Genomic DNA, 21,184 nt, shown 5'->3' on the forward strand with positions numbered 1-21,184 from the left:
GCACCAGTATGTTACAGCTGAAGCTCAAGTAGAACACACAAATCTGAATCGCACTAACGGAGCGTTTAAGAATCTGTACTATATATAGAAGTTTACCTACATTTTAAGGTGCATGAGACGAGTCCGCCCGCGAAATTCAAATTTTAGTTTTTCGCAAATTGTAAAATAATACGACAAAATAGGCTTATGGCACTTTAATTGCGCCAATGGCAGTATCATCCGCACAGGTTTGTATAAAAATCTTTGCTTGTCCCTTACAGTTTGAGAAATTAGCTATAGTATCGACTATTTGTAACTCATGTCAAACTCATTATTTTGACTAATTTCTTAAACTGAACACTTTCAAGTAAAGATTTTTATGTAATCCTGTGAAGATGATACTGATATTGTCGGAATTAGAATGCAGTAAGTCTACTTTGTCGTATTAATTTACAAATCGCGAAAAACCAAATTAAATTTAAATTTCGCGGGCAGACTGGTCTCATGCACTTTAAAGTGTAAGTAAAAAACAATCATAAAAATTATAAAAATACATCCTGTATATAGATTTATGGTAACATTGCTTGTTGTAGAACGACGGCGGAGTTCCAGCGCGACGTGCTTCTAATGTTGTCCAACGCGTTGCTGTACAACTCCAGTTCTCACAGTGTATACTCCATGGCGAAGGAGATGCACGAAGAGGTACGTACTCATACTACTTGCCCCATTTCTGAGGGTCACGCTCACGACCCTTTCCATTCATCACATCACCACAAAATTAGTACAGAAAAAACACATACAAAGCACAACAAAATATAGACAGGTAGGTACAATTTGCGGGCCTTATCGCTACCTAGCGATCTCTTCCAGGCAACCAAAATGGTGCAAAGGACATAGCTATAGATATTAGATGTAGGTGGTGCAAGTATATACAATAATGTATAATATTAAAATCTATACATATAATAAAATTGTAGAAAAGTGGTGTCTGTACAATGGAAATATATAAAAAAAAGTAGCAAGGGTTGTTATTATATCGATGCCGAACCCAAAATTGTAATTAATTCTTTTTTTGTCTGTTTGTCTGTGTGTTTGTGCACGCTAATATCAGAAACGGCTTATTCGATTTAGATACGGGTTTCACTAATATATTGTAGTAAGCTTCACTTAACATTTAGTGTTTATTTCATGTCAATCGGTTCATAAATAAAAAAGTTATGTCAATTTAAAGAATCACGGCGAACATTTTTAACGTACAGAGTACGTACTACACGCCTCGCGCCTGAGCGTCCGTGGCTATATAAAGCGCGCTGAGAGCTATTCCACGCGAACGAAGTCACGGGCACAGCTAGTATATAAATATATGTAGTAAATAAATAATAAAATACATAATACAGAATCTGATCATTACTATTGTAGATTTTCCCCTACATACAAACTACTTAATAATATTAATATATTTGTAATCCCTTAGGCACAGCTGGCGCTGGGCATGCTGTTGGCTGCGCAGGCGCACGCCGGCCTGTGCGCCGCGCCGCCGCGCCGCAAGCGACGCCTCGAGCCGCACGCACACAAGCGACTCACACACTAGACCGCACCACGCCACTGCCAACGCTATAGCTACTACGCCGTCAACGGCTCAGAAAGGAGAATGTTGGTTTCACCATTTAATTCATAAGCAATGAGAATGTATTAATTAAGTTTGATAAATGAAATAAAACTTAAAAAAACATATGTTTTTTATTATTAACTAGAGGATGCCCGCGACTTCGTCCGCGTGGATTTAGGTTTTTAAAATCCCGTTGTTGCCTGTGTCAATTCAATTACAGGGACGCAAGCTACCTCGGTACCAAATGTCATACAAATCAGTTTAGCGGATGGATCTCGGAATCCCGTAGGAACTCTGATTTTCCGGGATAAAAGTAGTCTATGTCCATCCCCGTGAAAAGCTAACAGACAGACGTACACTTTCCATTTATAATAGTAGTATGGATTACGACAAACTTCGTTTCTAATCTTGGCATGTAACAATACTTAAGTTCCAATTTAATCTACACAGAGTAGGTACAGACTCATAATAATAATCTGAGTACATATTATTATCGAATCAATCTATCGATATGTTGCTTTAGCAATTATTTTGTCCAAAATTGTATGGTCTTTTTTGATGAGCAAGAGCGGTTATGCACTTATCCGATCAGAGTCCATAAAAATCTCGGATATTGCTTACGCACTAATCCAATCTCTAATCCAAATCCAAGCTATTCAGCGGACATCTTTGATATATCTACGTCATACGTCCGATTTGAATCCGAGGCACATCCGAGATATTCTCACGGATGACGGAGAGAACTCGGATGACTGAAGTCGGAGCTAGTACATAAGCTACCATATAAATAGTTCTGACTACTTCGGAACGTATTTTCACAGATTCGAATCGGATGCAGTGAGTAATCGCTATAACAGAGTTTTCGTATCGCTCAGAGAAGTAGCGATGTCTAACCAACCAATGTCAATGAATTAAATGGCTTCTTTTTCTTCTAATATCCACTGAAATAACCGGCCAAGTGCGATTCAGACTCGCGCACTGAGGGTTCCGTACTCGGGTATTTTTTCCAACATTTTCTATAATACATAAAAATAAATAAAAATCTGTTTTTGAATGTACAGGTAAAGGCCCTTTCATATGATGCCCCACTTGGTATAGTTATCTTACTTTGAAAATTGAAACACATTTTAATTTTTTTATATGATGTAACCACAAATTCGCCGTTTCAGATTTATTCCTGTACTTGTGCTATAAGACCTACCTACCCGCCAAATTTCATGATTCTAGGACAACGGGAAGTACCTTATAGGTTTCTCTACAGACAGACAGACAACAAAGTGATCTTATAAGGGTTCCGTTTTTCCTTTTGAGGTACGGAACCCCCAAAATTATTCAATTTAACTTTTAAAAGTACTTCTGAAACGTCAAAAGCATCTACCACTGGTTCGGAGTGCCGAGAAGACCAAGCGAGAAACTCGGCGGTTGCTCTTTTCATAGATTAGATATTATACTGGCTCTTTTCATAGATTAGATATTATACTGGCTCTTTTCATAGATTAGATATTATACTGGCTCTTTTCATAGATTAGATATTATATTGTATACAATAGTTAGCAAATCATCCAGCAGGATGGGATTTTCATTTAGTTGTCCACTGAGTTAGGAAATCATCCCACGGGGTGGGATTTTTGGGGCGAGGAATAAGGACTTTTTTAGGCTAAGATCTATCGAGCGATTGACTTTGCTAAGACTTAAGACATTGTTAAAACGAGACAGCGTTATACCGCTGGCATAAATCTATCTCTTTTTAACTGAAACTTAAGTCTAAACAAAGTCAATGTGCACTCTATAGATTTCAACCTTAGTGTAGAAAATAAAACACATATTGGCTATAATATACACGTTTCTTATTTATTAACTTACAACCTTTAGCAGATACCTTGTGATATACAAACGAACAAATTCACTGCTATTACAATAATTATACATAAGTGGCGCTTAACATTAAAGTCCGTTCCGGTTATATGGGGGTCGACACACACTTGTCCGTATCGACGTAAAGTGAAAATAGCAAAAAAAAAATCTTTTGACAAGTAATCCAAAATATTTACACACAAGTTTCTCTTTAACCTTTATCAGTTTTACTAATAAAAGTTGAACACTGCTAATTCATGTTTCATACATATTACATTCAACGTGTATAATCCATTTTTAGTAAACGCGTGTATTAATATGTATTAAGGTGGATGCGACGGGTCTGCCCGCGAAATTCAAATTTAATTTGGTTTTTCGCAATTTGTAAACTAATACGACAAAGTAGGCTTATGGCATTCTAGTTGCGACAATGGCAGTATCATCCCCACCTATTTATATAAAAATCTTTACTTGAAAGGCTCCAGTTTAAGAAATTAGCTCTAGTATCGATTGTAACTCACAAATTAGTCGATAAACTTCTTAAACTGGACCTCATCAAGTAAAGATTTTTATATAAACACGTGGAAATGATACTGCCATTGTCACAACTAGAATGACATAAGCCTACTTTGTCGTATTAGTTAACAAATTGCGAAAAACCAAATAAAATTTGAATTTTGCGGGCAGACCCGTTGCTTGCCCCTTCAAGTAATTGCTCATACATTTGTAACTTCTTAAGACACAAGATGTCATGTTACTTAAATTCCACTTTTCCATCTAAATACTAAACGAAAAAAAAAATTCATTGCGTTTCTACATGTGTATTGCGAAAACATTTTTTCGTTAATGACTAAGAATTTTAATTTTAATCATACATATACAAAAGCGCCGTGAGACGATTAATTGCGAATTTTCGCGGACAAGTGTGTCTGGACCCAATACTAATTCGTCATAATATTTAGTCACAATAACATTTTATTGTTTAGTCACATTCATTTGTTTTCGTCACATTTTAGAACAAGCCATGTCCATTAAGAAAACATGCACAGCATATAAGTTTTCTTAAGTTACATTATAATTTTTAAAAAGAGTGAGTAATTCTGTTGTACACAAACTCTAAACTAATTTGACAGGTCTGAATCTAGTGCTATCTCTTTTTGCAGGGAGCATTATGAAAGGAGCAGCAATATACAGGGTGTAACTTTAGACACATTGGCCATGATTTAAACCAGTCTACGCACATTAACGACTCCACTTCGACTGGACTCACAGTAAAGCATGGAAATATGAACTTTAATCTCCCATTTTTGTTAACTAGCTGATGCCCGGACTTCGTTCGCGTGGATGTAGGTTTTTTAAAATTCCCGTGGGAACTCTTTGATTTTCCGGGATAAAAAGTAGCCTATGTGCTAATCAAGGGTATAATCTATCTCCATTCTAAATTTCAGCCCAATCCGTCCAGTAGTTTTTGCGTGAAGGAGTAACAAACATACACACACACACACAAACTTTCTCCTTTATAATATTAGTGTGATAATAAGTCACGGTTAACGTTACTTAAGTGCTGGTTTATAATACGCCGTGCTATAAAATAGTTTGAATCAATAGCTCAACAGTTATAGGAGCGGTTTGAAATCCGAAAGGTCGGCGGTTCGAACCCCACCCGTTGCACTATTGTCGTACCCACTCCTGGCACAAGCTTTACGCTTAGTTGGAGGGGAAAGGGGAATGTTAGTATTCAAATGGCTAATATTCTTTAAAAAAAAAATTAAAAACAAAACTTAAAAAAAAAGGATTTTAGAAGTGAAATCTCTGGAATGAGTCCATGTTGTCTTGCTCGGCCGCGCAAACAGGCGGCAGGCTTGGGATGCTGTGCGAGGGATGATATCCACTGGATTCTGGAAAACAAATACAAGGTGTTATACAAAATGTTTAGCACAGCTTTCAAAAATAAGTCGTTTCTTTCTTTCTTTCTTTCTTTCTTCCAATTTAAAGTACTACTTGTTTTGACTATAAAAAGTTAAACTTTTTCTCAATTAGTATAAAACAAATTTAAATAGGACAAAAATTAGTACACTAGAACAATATTATGGTTATTAAATACAAGGTGTTATACAAAATGTTTGGCACAGCTTTCAAAAATAAGTTGTTTCTTTCTTTCCTTCTTCCAATTTAAAGTACTACTTGTTTTGACTATAAAAAGTTAAACTTTTTCTCAATTAGTATAAAACAAATTTAAATAGGACAAAAATTAGTACACTAGAACAATATTATGGTTATTAAATTATTATTATATTCTTTTAAAATTTATAACTTAGGTATTTTTTCATAGTCCTTAGGTTAGCTATTATATTATATTTTATATTTTACTGTACGACTTATGTTTATGTTAATGCACGCTGTGACTGCCCGTAAGTGGAGTTGCATAAGAGCCATAGAAAATAAGCAACAACATGTATAATTTAAATGTGTAACTCTGTGGGCGGTACTATAGTAAATAAATAAATATACTAGAGGATGCCCGCGACTTCTCCACGTCTTAGGTCTTTGAAGATCCCGTGGGAACTGTTTGGTTTTCCGGGACAAAAATTGTCTATGTCAATAACATGGACGCAAGCTACCTCGGTACAAACTTTCATACAAATCGGTTGAGCGGATGGGTCTTTAGGAATCCCGTGGGAACTCTTTGATTTTCCGGGATAAAAAGTAGCCTATGTCCGTCTCTGGGATATAAGCTAACTCTGTACCAAACGTCAGAATCGGTTGAACTGTTAGACAGACACACTTTCGTATTTCTTTTTTATAAAGAATATTAGCCATGTTAATCATGACTAATACTCCCCTTTCCCCTCCAATTAAGCGTAAAGCTTGTGCCAGGAGTGGGTACGACAATAGTGCAACGGGTGGGGTTTGAACCGCCGACCTTTCGGAAGTCAGTCCGCTCCTCAACCGTTGAGCTATTATCGAGGCTTAAATTATTTATATTATTTATTTTTTATTATTATTTATATTATAGTAAGGATAATTTATGTATATCTAGGAGCATGTCTATTGACCTGATGCTCAGCTTGTATGGCAAGTGGGGATTGGAACCCGGGACATACCGTGTGGTAGTTGTGGTGGGGAGGCGCCTCCACTGTCGCAGGCTGACTCGCCAGTCATGGAACTGACTGACGACTGCATGCCTGTACCGACAAAGGTAAACACATGTTGAAAACATATATTTTTCACTAGATGATGATGACTTTACAGTATATCTATTGATTATACAGGATGTTTGGTAATTAGTATATAATGACGACACGTACCCATGCTACTTTGATCTGATAAATACAATGCTGAAGTAAAAAGACGAAATAAAATTACAAAAATATCCATACAAAATTTTAATTTTTTTTTATATCCGAGTTTTCATGGCCCTAACGTGCCCTAACTCACAGAGATCATTGGTCTTAGGCTATCTAAAGATGGCCAACGATCTGTGAGTTAGGGCACGTTAGGGTCATAAAAACATTGACATAATTTTTTTTTTAAATTTTGTATGGTTATAATTTTATTTCGTCATTGTACTTCAGCATTGTATTCATCAGATCAAAGTAGCATGGGTACGCGTCGTCATTATATACTAACTAGCTGATGCCCGCGACTTCGTTCGCATGGATGTAGGTTTTTTAAAACCCCGTGGGAACTCTGATTTTCCGGGATAAAATGTAGCCTATGTGCTAATCCAGGGTATAATCTATCTCTATTCTAAATTTCAACCCAATCCGTCCAGTAGTTTTTGCGTGAAGGAGTAACAAAAACACACACACACACACACACACACACACATACAAACTTTCTCCTTTATAATATTAGTGTGATTACCAAATATCCTGTGTAACAACTAACTTTGTTAGTAGAGGATTATTGTAAATATGAAAAATAATATGATAGTTAGAGCACTGGTTTTATTTTTCCCGTAAAAATTGATATAAACTTCTATTAATCATAATTATTTCTGATTTTTCAATTGGTAAATAGGGGAGGATAGGGGAATATATAGATAGGGGAGGTGAATAATAATAATAATTTATTGAACTTATACATACATTACATACACAGCAAGATTGAGATTCCTACTTTCTGCACTAGGAAATACCTGTATTGCAGAAGGTAGGAGAGTACAAAGTTTTTAAGACAAACACCAATACAGACGAAGTCCATCGATAGCTTTAATAGTTACCGAAATAATCGACCGTGATAGACAGACAGACGGACGGACTGACGGAGAAAGTCGCATCATAAGGGTCCCATTTTTACCATTTTGGTACATCATCATCATCATCATCATCATCAGCCAGCGGACGTCCACTGTTGGACATAGGCCTTCCCTAAAGAGCGCCACCACACCCGGTCCTCAGCCTTCCTCATCCAGCAACTTCCCGGCAGCCGCTTTATATCGTCGGTCCATCGTGCTGGAGGGCGTCCCACTCTACGCTTGCTTAAACGCGGTCTCCACTCAAGGCCTTTCCGGCTCCAACGGCCATTACCTCGACGACAGGCATGGCCTGCCCACTGCCACCTCAGCTTGCTAATACTTTTGGGCTATGTCAATGAGCTTGGTTCTCCTTTGGAACCCTAAACATAAGTTTAGCTGTGAGATGATCACCTGCTTGTCAGTAGGGCGCGAACTCGCTGTTGTGTGCGTGCGCGTCGGGCCAGCTGTGCGTCTGTGTGTGCGCGTGCGGCCGCGAGAACAGCGACGTATCACCCGGGCACTGCTGACCCTCCTGCGGTAAAAGAAACACACACATGAAATGGACAATTATTGTATAGTCTATTTCCGGTTCCGTACCTCAAAAGGAAAAACGGAACCCTTATAGGATCACTTTGTTGTCTGTCTGTCTGGCTGTCTGTCCGTCCGTCCGTCCGTCGTGTCTGTCAAGAAAACCTATAGGGTACTTCCCGTTGACCTAGAATCATGAAATTTGGCAGGTGGGTAAGTCTTATAGCAAAAGTAAAGGAATAAATCTGAAAACCGTGAATTTGTGGTTATATCATTAAAAAAAAGTTTGACGTGTGTATCTGTGTATCTGTCTGTGGCATCGTAGCTCCTAAGCTAGTGAACCGATTTTAATTTAGTTTTTTTTTGTTTGAAAGGTGGTCTGTCCGTCCGTCCGTCGTGTCTGTTAAGAAAACCTATAGGTACTTCCCGTTGACCTAGAATCATGAAATTTGGCAGGTGGGTAAGTCTTATAGCAAAAGTAAAGGAATAAATCTGAAAACCGTGGATTTGTGGTTACATCGTTAAAAAAAAAAGTTTGACGTGTGTATCTGTCTGTGGCATCGTAGCTCCTAAACTAATGAACCGATTTTGATTTACTTTTTTTTGTTTGAAAGGTGGCTTGATTGAGAGTGTTCTTAGCTACAATCCAAGAAAATGGGTTCAGCCGTTTGAAAGTTATCAGCTCTTGTCTAGTTACTATAACCTTCACTTATCGGGGGTGTTATAAATAATTTACACTTGTATAATAAACAACAACTTACCTGTCCTTTATAAAACTTAGAGTCCGTCACATAGTGTATAGTAACTTCACTGTTCAACTTGGAACCGGCTCGCAACCGTTGAAAGTAGGGCAGCTGATCTCCATTGGACATGAAACTATGCGTGTCCTCCATCTTCCCACAACTCTGACTCATCTCCGGCTTGTCATTGAACAGAGCATTCCGGAAAACATTCCGGCTTTCTTGTCCAAACGGAGTATACAACCTTTCCTCTTCGATCTTCAAAGGAGTCCCTATTGGCTCAGGTCGTATAGGATTAGCGAATAACGAGTCATTTTCGTAGTTCCGATTATGGTCCGGACGGGTTCCTATAGGATTTGGGGACACAACTTTAGGGTTTTGACTGCTTTGATCGTAGAATTCCGGGCTCAAAAAGCTCTTCTGTTGGTTATCATCCGTGGTTTTGAAGAGGGAGTACCCTTCGTCATTTTGTTGGGTGAATGAAGCTAAGTTCATTATGCGGTTTTGGAGTTCCAAGTCTGGGTTCTTTGGGTTGTTTTGGGTCGGGTCCATCACGAATTGTGGGTTGTACACGTTTGGGTTGACGTAGTTGTATTGTGGTTGGGTGTAGACCGGGTTGATAGGTGGGGTCTGGTTTCGTATACCCATAAGGTTTTGTTGGTGCATCATGGACATTAGGGGGTTTCGGATTGTGTACATCCCGTTGGAAGTGGGGGTTATTGTTGCTTGGCAAGGCGCTGGCGGCATGGGTATGGGGTCCGGGATTCGAATCTCGGACTTTTTCTGTGGAGGGGCGTTGGTTATTTGGACTGGTGGGAGGTTTGGATGGAACATGGGATTGCGCAAGGTAACCATTTTGGCCCCCTCTTGTTTTTGCTCGGTTTCGGCCGCCTTCTTGGCTTTTTTCTTTGCCTTTTTCGATTTGCCTGGCGCTTGGGGTTGGGCTTCTGGTATCACGATGGTTTTCGGGTTTTCTGGAACTGGGAAATAATTTTTATGAGAAAATATGTTTATAGTCTAAAACTGTTTAGGACATTTGAAAGCACTGACCTGAAATCAGAACTTTTTAATTGTTGTTCTTATTTTGCTTTTTAAATTATTTATTTAATTAATAAAGTGTATTGGAGCGGTGGCATAAGATAATACAATAATAGAAAACCCCAACTTTATAAATTTAAAGAGTTTATAAAGAATACACCTCTACACAGTTGCGTGCACTTCATAGATGCAAAAGGGCACTGCTTACCCTTACATTTTTCTAAATAATATTTTAACGAAACTATCAGTTGCTGGTCCAGTTACGAAGTGATAATAGCGGATGGACGGTGCTATTCATGTTTGGATCGCATAGCATAATTATTGTCTTGTAGTATCGAATGTGCAGTGTGCATGCCTTAATGCACACTTTCGGCTTTATCCCTGTGCACGCCACTGCCTCTACACAAATCCATACTAATGTTATGAATGCGAAAGTGTATCTGTCTGTATGTCTACGAGCTTTTCACGGCCCAACAGATTAACCGATTTTGATGCAATTTTGTACAGAGTTAGCTTACAACCTGGGGAACGACAACTTTTGCCCTACCGGATTTTTAAAAAACCTAAATCCACGCGGATGAAATCGCGGGCATCATCTGGTCTAATTTTAAAAAAAGTATGTACAGTACAACCAAATTAATAATGCGCATGCAGATTTTTGCTAATTGTCGTATTCCGAATCATTGAATCGTAAGAGCCCTAAACAATGCACTTGCATTTTGCACCTTGTTACAAACAAATAGGAGTCAATATCATGTGTATCATACGACCGTTGCCGAACAGTGACGAAGATTTCTATGCGCATTATTAATTTGGTTGTACTGTAAGTTGATTTGCAAACTTATAAGGGACTAGGGTTCCAAATGCGCCTTTGTAAAGAGCGCACAGACACACGGAGAGACCGATACACAAAAATTAGAACACAATGTACGTTGCAAAGTTAATATCACTGTGTTGGTACGTTGAGTGTTAACTTAGCCATAGATAGTAGTTGACAGGCATAGACCTGTCAGAACGAGAGCGGTGAAGTGACGCGACGACGTTTCAGTTTACGTTACAAGTAGTAATTCTCACCATTGACCCCGTGGTTGTGCGTGGAGAACATCATAAGCGAGGGGTCCGCATTGATGACTGGCGGGGGGCGAGGCACTGGCGTTGGAACGGATTCCAGCTGGTTGTGCTTCCACAGGGGCTGCAAATTCAAATTCAAATTATTTTTATTCAATTAAACTTTTACAAGTGGTTTTTTTTTTTTTTTTTAATTCTTTATTTTGTGATGGGGCTTAATCACTTTGTGACTATGTCGCCCCCATGAGTAAATCTACTTATATAAAACCTTAATTAATCACTAAGAAAAACATTATTTGTGAATATTACTACAATTACTGGACTGCCAATAACAATTCGCACAGCTTCCTCGCCTGCTCCGATAAGGGGCTGCTTTTGAATCGTCAAAATAATCTACCACTGGTTCGGAATGCTGTTCCTACCGAGAAGAACCAGCAAGAAACTCGGCGGTTGCTCTTTTCAAATGTACAATTTACAATAATATGCCATACTGTATACAAGCAATTGCAGCGCCGTGTATTGCTGGAGCGCATCAAATCCAAGCTTTTTTTTTTAGCTGCAATACACACAATAGCTTGAACACGGCTATCACGCTACGAGGCTCAATATTTTTAGAATTCCGTACATCAAGAGGAAAAAGGAACCCTTATAGGATCACTTTTTTTTTATTTGTACTAGAAATTCGTAACAATAAAGAGGAAAAGAAGAAAAGGTGGATAGGGAAGCACTTGTCTCTATAAGAGATCTCTACTAGTGACTATCACTTTGTTCTCTTGTCTGTCGTGTCTGTCAGGAAAATCTATAGGGTACTTCTCGTTGACCTACAATTGGCATGAAATTTGGCAGGTAGGTAGGTCTTATAGCATAAGTAAATTAAAAAATCAAAAAACCGTGAATTTGTGGTTACATCATTTAAAAATAAAATAAAAATGTGTTTAAATTTTCAAAGTATGGTAACTATCATATGAAAGGGCTTTACCTGTGCTTTCTAAAACAGATTTTTATATATTTTTAAGCATAATAGTTTTTGATTTATCGTGCAAAAAAAAAATACCCGAGTACGGAACCCTCGGTGCGCGAGTCCAACTCGAGCTTGGCCGGTTTTTCTATAAACACGCCACACACACCTATGCCTCGGTTATGTACATAACCAAGCCACGTGAATATGATCACTAAGGTGCTAAACGACTTACGGCATTTGACTGTACCTATATGTTATAGTGTATAAGCAAAAAAGTACTCACGACAGATTTAATGACTGGCGGTTCTTTCTTCTCGCTGGGTTGAACTCGAGTCAGGGTTATACCAGGAGGGAGCTTCAAATCCGCTACCTGGAACAAAAACAATTATTTGTACTTCCTCTAAAATCTGTCTGTCTGTTACTTTGATAAATGCATGGAATCCATACTTTTTTATTATTATTAAGATACAAGTTAGCTCTTGACTGCAATCTCACCTGGTGGTAAGTGATGGAAGCGGGCTAACGTAGAAGGCGTGTGGCAGTTTTCATTAAACCCATACTCCTGTGGTTTCTACATGTCATTATACTGGGACACTAAATCGCTTGGCTTGTAGTTAATATTATAAATATGAATGTGTGTCTGTTACCTTTTCCCATCTGTTTAACCGATTTTGACATTTGGTACATATATAGCTTGCATCCCGGGGACGGATATAGGCTGCTTTTTGTCCCGGGAAATATAAGAATCCCCACAGGATTTAAAAAAAATTAAATCCACGCGGACGTCATCGGACGGTTGGACAGACTTTTCCATTTATAATCAAACTCAAATCATAAATTCAACTATTTTACACCTTTTGATGGTCAGAATTATTAGATTTGTAAGATGATATAGCGGTGAATAATTAATTACGTAAACTTAAAACTAAAGCTACGAGGGTTCCAAACGCGCCCAGGTCTGAGAAGAGCCCACACCAAACTCAGCTGATATTAGTATGGATTAGGATTAGAGTATGGACACTTGCCTGAACACCGCAACTAAGTTGTTCCATGATGCTACAAGACGCTGGCTTCTCGGGTTCGTTGGAACACGCGTTCTGTAAACATAGTTTTAAACTTATTTTTGAAAAACTTTTTTTTTTAATAAATGATACGTGTTTTTAGGGTTTCGAACCTCAAAAGCAAAAAAGAAACCCTTATAAGATCACTTTGTTTTCTGTCCATCTGTCAAGAAAACCTATAGAATATTTCCAGATGAGGTAGGTCTTATAGCACAAGTGAAGGAAAAATCCGAAAACCATGAATTTGTGGTTACATTAAAAAATTAACGGAAAAAATACCGGTGCACGAGTCTGACTCGCACTTGGCCGGTTTTTTTACAAACAATATTTTTTCTGTTTTATAGCGATAACTGAAGAACTGCTTATTTGGGGTTAGCCGCTTTTAGCAAAAGGAGTCAAAACAACACTAACCTTTTTACTAACAACTTCTATAGTGGTATCGGCAGTGATGTTAATAACTTGAGGTTTCTGATTGTTGTTGTCTTTCTTTTTGTCCTTTTTGTTGTTTTGTTGCGTTTGTTGTTGCGGTTGTTGTGTTGTCTTCGTCTTCGCCGTCGTTGCTGTTGACACAAGTGTAAATTAAAAATGTATAACGCCCCCGACAAGTGAAGGTTACAGTAACTAGAAAAGAGCCGATAACTTTCAAACGGCTGATCCGATTTTCTTGGATTATAGCTAAGAACACTCTCGATCAAGCCACCTTTTAAACGAAAAAAACTAAATCAAAATCGGTTCATTAGTTTAGGAGCTACAATGCCACAGACAGATACACACGTCAAACTTATAACTCCCCTGTTTTTGGGTCGGGGGTTAAAAATAACAATATTATAATGTTTGCGCAGAAAAGCGCAAAATAGCGCCGACTAAAACCGAATGTACACCAATCAAATACAGACCTTAAGAACAACAGAGACTCATGCTATCTCGCTCATACTTCGCGTGCACAAAACATGGCGCGTATGCAACAACCAATAGCGGAGAGACGCGCGATATGATTGGCTGAGATATTTTCGCGCCATTTAAAAATAAGATTTCTGCGCAGGTACATCGGCGTATTACTATTGAAGGTGGAAGTACGGTACCTATTTGGACATAACATAATATTCTTTCATTTCTTACCAGGCTTGTCCACTTTATTTTCCTTTCCCTTCTTCTCTTCCTTTTTAAACTCTTTCTTGTCCTCTTTCTTCTGTTCCTTTTTCTCTTTCTTTAGCTCTTTCTTGTCTTTTTTCGTGTTCTCAGTTTGGAGTGGTTCAGATTTCTTGTCTTTTTTACTCTTCGCCGCCTCTTGTGCTTGTTGTTGTTCTTTTCTTCTTTCTTCTTCTTCTGCCTGGAGAGAAAAAGATTTTATATAAATATATAAAAAGTGCGACCGGTCAAGTGCGAGTCAGACTCGCGCACTGAGGGTTCCGTAATCGGGTATATTTTCCAACATTTTGCAAGATAAATCAAAAATTGTTATACATAAAAATAAATAAAAATCTGTTTTAGGATGTACAGGTAAAAGCCCTTTCATATGATACCCCACTTGGTATAGTTATCTTATTTTGAAAATTGAAACACATTTAAATTTTTTTTTTAAATCATGTATCCACAAATTCGCAATTTTCAGATTTATTCCTTTACTTGTGCTATAAGACCTACCTACCTACCAAACTTCATGATTCTAGGTCAACGGGAAGTACCCTATAGGTTTCTTGAAAGACACGACGGACAGACAGACAGACAGACAGACAGACAGACAGACAGACAGACAACAAAGTGATCCTATAAGAGTTCCGTTTTTCCTTTTGAGGTACCCTAACAAGCTGACGTGCCCCAGCTTTGCTTCTGAGAATTTCTGAAGAGAAAATTATTTTCTAGTGAGGATCTACTTTATATAAGAGAGAAACTACATACAATATCTCACCCGTTTCTAGACCCAAACAAGTGTTGGTTTGTCCGCCAATCACTTCGCAAGGGATTGAAGTGATTTTTACATGGATGTAGTAAGAGACTAGGTAAGTGACATAGGCTACTTTTTATCCCGGAAAATGTAAGTCCCCATGGGATTTTTATAACCTAAATCATCGCAGTCAAAGTCCCATACATCGTCTATTTACTAGTTAAAGCTCCATTGTACGTTCAATGGCACTATGTCAGAAACCTGCCCGCAAGTCCCAGCAACAACTGTACAAAGTTTAAACTCAACCTTACCTGTTGCTTCGCTAATAATTTCCTTTGCTTCTTAGACAGTGGTTGCTCTTCGACCGGCGCTTCTGGGACTTGCTTCTCCTTCTTCGCTTCGGTCTTCTGACTTTGCTGTTCTTTTTGCTTCTTCTACAATTAAAAAAAAATCAAATCATTTATTTGCTGATACATACATCATTTGATGAAAATCATTTATTTGCTTGGTAGGTACATAAATAACTTGTTAATTACAATTTTTTTTTCGAGCCACAATTAAATTAGCTGTAGTATTGACTAATTCTGACACATTAGTCGATACTAGAGCTAATTTCTTAAACTGGACCCTTTCAAGTAAAGATTTTTATATAAACCTGTGAGGATGATACTGCCATTGTCACAATTGAAAATGCCAAAGCCTACGCTGTCGTATTAGTTTAAAAAATGCGAACAAACTAATTAAATTTGAATTTCGCGGGCAGGCCCGTCGCTTCCACCTTAAGTTTCATTTAAAACGAGACAGATTTATGCCAGCGGTATAGCGCTGTTTCATTTTAACAGTGTCTCAAGTCTGAGCAAAGTCAAAGGGCGCTCTATAAGATCTCAGCCTAAGTGTCTGACAACGCAGGACGTGATTTCTAATACTATTTCAAAGAAAATATATAAAAAAAATGGAAGCGAATCGCTTCGTACGAGTCCGTGGAATTTCAACCATTTTTTCAAAAGGGGCAGACCTTGAAGATGCCTTTATTTTTATTTTATTTTATTTATCAAGGAACGCTAACAATATACATATTTAACATTTTATATATACTAACTTACAAACTATTACATGACCGATATGTATATCAATAACTAGCGTCTGCCTTGATGATTATGATCTTACCTTCTCTTTGGCCGCGCCCTTGGCGAGCTGGTTCATGTGGGCTATGGCCTGTTCCCAGGTCTGTTTCTTCTGACTGTCTGTTTGCTTTTGGTTGGATTGCTCTTCGCATACTTCCACTGTAGATTAAGAATACATCACATTTATAGTAAAGACAAAATTAAAATTTTGTGAAGAATAGTATGTTTAGTACAAAGTTTTGTGTTACCAGTCTATACTAATCTATCTATATATATTTACTAGAAGATGCCTATTCACTCTTGTTTTAAAGATACCCGGATTGTAATTGGTAGGAAACACAGATCGCGGAAGAGTATTCCAAACCTTAGCCATGCGTATGAGGAAGGATGAAGCAAAACGTACCTTTAAAGTCTGTCCCTGATATGAGTCTCGCCAAGGCCGGGTCGGGTTGTCCTCTCAGAGACAGAGTGACCGCCGAGCCGTTCGCGTGAGACACCCGCATTGTACTGCCGTCCGCGAAACCGTCCACTGCCACCAAACAAAAACATATTACCCGGCAGGAAATATTGTACATCGTCCTTTAGAAAGAGATAGCGGTTTCGTAGAGCGTTGTCTCTGTCATTGAGACCGACACACGTCACATAGATATGAGTCACAGAGACGAAACATTTTTCTAATTGTTAGAGCTCATTGATTAGAGTAGTTACGAATATATTTTTTGATAGGGGCGGTCAAAGTTGTCAGTTTTAGACCATTTTTGTGCTATAAGACCTATCTACCTGCCTTTCATGATTCTATGTCAACGAGATTAGGTTTTCTTGACAGACGGACAGAGAGACTATATATATCATTTATTCATTCTAAGTTCTTAAACTATTTCAATGCACAAATAGTTATTCCAAATATTATTTTATAATATTTATAGTATTTAGTATTATAGTATTTCATTTATTGCAAGATTGTAAGTAAAAAAGATGTTACATAAATTTTAAGTAGGTACGTATCACAATCTGCCATGACATGGCGTGCAAAATATACTATGTACTATTTGTTAGTAGATGTGCCTTATAAACAGTACATATACAATGTTAAACAGTTGGTAAGAACATACGAATAGGTTTGACAACCCCTGTGCTAGTAAACACTGTATTACAGTGGGTTGACTTCTCCCATTCCTAAGTACTTAATTTAAATGTGTTAATATGGTGCGCTGATGGTCGGACATGCAAAACCGCACCAATACAACACCGTTATAATATCCAAACATAGTGTACCAATAAAAATAAAAAGTCTTAATAATATATTTTAATGGAGGGTAGGTAGCGATTCTAGTTACGCACACGCGGTATTGTTGTGAGGTATCATGCAATCCAACTGCCTGTCACTCCTTTGTGCGTACATTGAGTTACAAGTTTTTAGTTACGGCCACAAAAAGTGATCCTATAACGGTTCATTTTTCCATTTAAGGGATGGAATCCTTAAAAAAACGGAGGAAGTCGCGGGCAAAAGTTAATGACACAAAACTCACGCATCATCTGTGTGGTGCGGTCGTATAGCCGTTGTTGCTCGTAGCGCTGGTGTTTCATTATCGCTTCCCGCTCCATCTCAAGCTGAAACATTCACCTATCTTATACACAAACACTAGTGATAGGGTCTTAGGCTGAAATCTATAGAGCGCACTTTGACTTTGCTCAGACTTAAGACACTGTTAAAACGAGACAGCGCTATACCGCTGGCATAAATCTGTCTCGTTTTAACTGAAACTTAAGTCTAAGCAAAGACAAAGTGCGCTTTATAGATTTCAACCTTAGACTGTAGGAATGAAATGATGTGATGTTTTGTATGTATGTATGTATGTATATTTATTAACTGAAAAAAAATGTACAGTGGGTTTTTCTTACATTCAGCGCCACAAAAACCACAGTTGGTCTAACTGGGCACTGAGTTAACTATAAAAATAAAGCTATACAATAAAAATTAAAGATTGAAAATTAAAGATTGTATAGTAGTACATTATGGGGCTAGAATCGGGATGATGCCTATATCACTCGAACCTGAGGATGCTCCGGTGTCGGGGCGAAACGTGCGTCGAGAGTAGTGGAAAAGTCTTGTGTGGTGTTGCATGTGAGTGGTGGTGGCAGTGCTTGCTTGGGAACTTGGCTTTATTGCTTGGTTGGGGAGGTAAGCGGTGCTTAGCTTGTAACTGCATGTTTGACCATACAGATTTATCCTGTTGGCGGATTATAGCAAAATAATTTTAACTGTTTCTTGCTAAAGTTGTTTTTTATAAATACTGCGTTTACCTGATGCTGCAATTCGTTCTCTTCGTCGGCTTCGGACTTTCCCTGTAAAGTCCTGGCTTCGGATAACTCTCTCTCGCATTCCTTCAACCGCTTGCTACATTCTGCTACGCGACGCTCCGCCACTTGGAGCTCCTAAACAATGAAATGAAATGAAATGAAATGGAATGATTCTGTATTTTGCGAAATGTGAGTAACAATGATGGTAGGTATTATTGGCGTCACTCATAAAAGCAGGTATTATTTAAATATTTTTATCGGATTATTGGAATGTCCTCTCAAAACCAACACAAAAAACACAAGTTCAATGTGTAAAGGTTATCCGAGAGTCTTAATCTAAACAAACTAATGCCAAAATAAATAATTTAATTAGAGCGTGATTGCTATCACAACATCTAATTATCCAGTTCACAACCCAAATACCGAAAATATGCGATATCGCTCCGAATCTCAGAAGGAGACTAAACTACAACCTTCGAAACACCCGTATTTATGCAAGTTCAATCTTGTTGGCCTCCTAGCAACAGATTGTATGACATCGAATGAGCCAAATATCGATTTTATCAAACTACCTGCATTAGGTAAATTAATAATTTTATATTATTTTTGACAACTCAAATCATTTTTTAAAAATAACCTTACAGTATATTGACAGGTCCTTGGTCCTTCACATTTTGCCATTTGTGTATATGGAATAAAATGGAATAAAATGGAATAAAATAATGGAATAAAAGCATTATCTTCCTTACATTTGCGCGCAGAGACTCTTATTGTACTGCTGACTGTGAAGGAACTTTTTATAGCACGTGACAGTCATAAGCAAGTGTAAATTAAAAATTTATAATACCCCCGACAAGTGAAGGTTACAGTAACTAGAAAAGAGCTGCTAACTTTCAAACGGCTGAACTGATTTTCTAGGATCATAGCTATCCAAAGTATCTGAGTTTTCCAAAATATCATTTTCAAGTAAATAATTATGTATCTAGGCAACGTCCATCTCGACAGCTTGACATTTGTCTATTGACATAATATTATGAACCTAACGGTTAGTTAACCTTCTTTTCTACAAGAAAACTAGAAAAGAGCTGATAACTTTTAAATAACTGAACCAATTTTTTTGGATTATAGGTAAGAACACTCTCGATCAAGGCACCTTTCAAACAAAAAAAACTAAATTAAAATCGGTTCATTCGTTTAGGCGCTACGATGCCACAGACAGATACACAGATACACACGTCAAACTTATAACACCCCTCTTTTTGGGTCGGGGGTTAAAAACTCCTTTTATATGATACTAGCTTAAGCCCCCGACTGCATCCGCGTGGACTACACATATTTCATACCCCTATTTTACCCCCTATTTTTTCCTTATAACATGGGAAAACTTAAACCCTGAGATAAGGGCTATTTCTTAATTATGCCACTCTATATCTTGTTCACTGAGTCGAGCTAGTCCGATCCGTTGCTTTATTGTGGACAAACACACAAACAAACACACTTTCGCATTGATATTAGTAGGATTCCATACCTTGGCAGTGGTGTTGACGAGTGACGTGCAGTCGCCGAGTTGCTCGGCCACCAATTGCACTTTCATCTGTTGCGCCGGGTTCAGTTTCTGCTTTTTGCCTGCAAATACACAATGATAAATTATAACTTTCCACTTTTAATATGGGCACCTTCGAAGTCAAGAGTGAATAAGCAACGTCTAGGCAAGCGCCCTCCATTTTAGACTGCATCATCACTTGCTAGCAGGTTTGATTGCAGCTAAGCGCTAGTCTGTAAATAAAATAAAAAAAACTTTGAAGCTCCAATAGCTCAACGGTTAAGGGCCTATGAACCTTTTGCATTTCAGTCCACTACTGAAATGCAAAAGGTTGCAAAATGCAAAGGGAATGCTGTGACTGCCCATAAGTGGAGTTACATAAGAGCCATGGAATGTAAGGAATAACATGTATAATTTAAATGTTTAACTCTGTGGACGGTTCTAAAGCAAACAAGTGTAAATTAAAAATGTATAACACCCCCGACAAGTGAAGTATACAGTAACTAGAAAAGAGCTGATAACTTTCAAACGGCTAAACCGATTTTCTTGGATTATAGCTAAGAACACTCTCGATCAAGCCACCTTTCAAACAAAAAAAAGTAAATTAAAATCGGTTCATTCGTTTAGGCGCTACGATGCCACAAACAGATACACAGATACACACGTCAAACTTATAACACCCCTCTTTTTGGGTCGGGGGTTAAAAATGAACTTTGCTATCATTTTGAACAAACAACTATTTTATTCAATTCAACTTTTACAAGTACTTTTGAATCGTCAAAAGCATTTACCAATGGTTCGGAATGCCTTTCCTACGGAGAAGAACGAGCAAGAAACTCGGCGGTTGCTCTTTTTAAAGATTTGGTTTTCCCGAGGCGGAGATAACGGAAATATTACCTTTCTTCTTCGTCCGTTGCGCGGCGAGCGTGTTTCGCGCGAGCTCCAAGTCTCGTGACGCGGCCGCGTGCGCCTTCTTCAGCGCCGCGACCGTGGACTGAGCGGACGTGAGCTCGCTGTGCAACTCTTCTAACTGCTCGCATAGTCGGGACTCCATCTTGAAGAAAAAAAAAAGATTCAAACGAATTGAAAACCACCTCCTTTTCTGAAGTCCGTTTAAACAAACTCTTGCGCTTTTCAGCGAGAAGCTTCTTCTTTGCTTTTTAGGGTTCCGTACCTCAAAAGGAAAAACGGAACCCTTATAGGATCACTTTGTTTTCTGTCTGTCCGTCGTGTCTGTCAAGAAAACTTTAGGG

The 21,184-nt window shown here is 38.2% G+C and overlaps 2 protein-coding genes across 9 annotated transcripts in view; one reads left to right on the forward strand and one right to left on the reverse strand.

Annotated features, from left to right (window-relative positions):
- The window catches only part of LOC123879663 (bromodomain-containing protein 8-like), a 41,399-nt gene extending 39,707 nt beyond the window's left edge, over positions 1 to 1,692 (forward strand). For all 4 annotated transcript variants that reach the window (XM_045927511.1, XM_045927510.1, XM_045927513.1 and 1 more), the window contains 2 exons: positions 573 to 681; positions 1,454 to 1,692. In XM_045927511.1, the coding sequence (XP_045783467.1) occupies positions 573 to 681; positions 1,454 to 1,570 (226 nt within the window). In that variant the 3' untranslated portion in view covers positions 1,571 to 1,692. The remainder of the gene's footprint in view (positions 1 to 572; positions 682 to 1,453) is intronic.
- A 2,457-nt stretch (positions 1,693 to 4,149) lies between these two features.
- Positions 4,150 to 21,184, reverse strand: part of LOC123879655 — a 51,754-nt gene continuing 34,719 nt past the window's right edge. For 3 of the 5 annotated variants that reach the window (XM_045927484.1, XM_045927483.1, XM_045927482.1), the window contains exons 31-46: positions 20,829 to 20,985; positions 19,917 to 20,014; positions 18,392 to 18,523; positions 17,617 to 17,698; positions 16,491 to 16,616; positions 16,131 to 16,246; positions 15,275 to 15,397; positions 14,198 to 14,408; positions 13,490 to 13,638; positions 13,043 to 13,114; positions 12,301 to 12,387; positions 11,063 to 11,180; positions 8,972 to 9,930; positions 8,094 to 8,214; positions 6,547 to 6,627; positions 4,150 to 5,340 (exon numbers count right to left, since the gene is read on the reverse strand). In XM_045927484.1, the coding sequence (XP_045783440.1) occupies positions 8,101 to 8,214; positions 8,972 to 9,930; positions 11,063 to 11,180; positions 12,301 to 12,387; positions 13,043 to 13,114; positions 13,490 to 13,638; positions 14,198 to 14,408; positions 15,275 to 15,397; positions 16,131 to 16,246; positions 16,491 to 16,616; positions 17,617 to 17,698; positions 18,392 to 18,523; positions 19,917 to 20,014; positions 20,829 to 20,985 (2,544 nt within the window). In that variant the 3' untranslated portion in view covers positions 4,150 to 5,340; positions 6,547 to 6,627; positions 8,094 to 8,100. The remainder of the gene's footprint in view (positions 5,341 to 6,546; positions 6,628 to 8,093; positions 8,215 to 8,971; positions 9,931 to 11,062; positions 11,181 to 12,300; positions 12,388 to 13,042; positions 13,115 to 13,489; positions 13,639 to 14,197; positions 14,409 to 15,274; positions 15,398 to 16,130; positions 16,247 to 16,490; positions 16,617 to 17,616; positions 17,699 to 18,391; positions 18,524 to 19,916; positions 20,015 to 20,828; positions 20,986 to 21,184) is intronic. The other 2 variants (XM_045927486.1, XM_045927485.1) reach the window with 2 other exon arrangements.

Source organism: Maniola jurtina, chromosome 28, assembly GCF_905333055.1.
Source record: "Maniola jurtina chromosome 28, ilManJurt1.1, whole genome shotgun sequence".
Taxonomy (NCBI): domain Eukaryota; kingdom Metazoa; phylum Arthropoda; class Insecta; order Lepidoptera; family Nymphalidae; genus Maniola; species Maniola jurtina.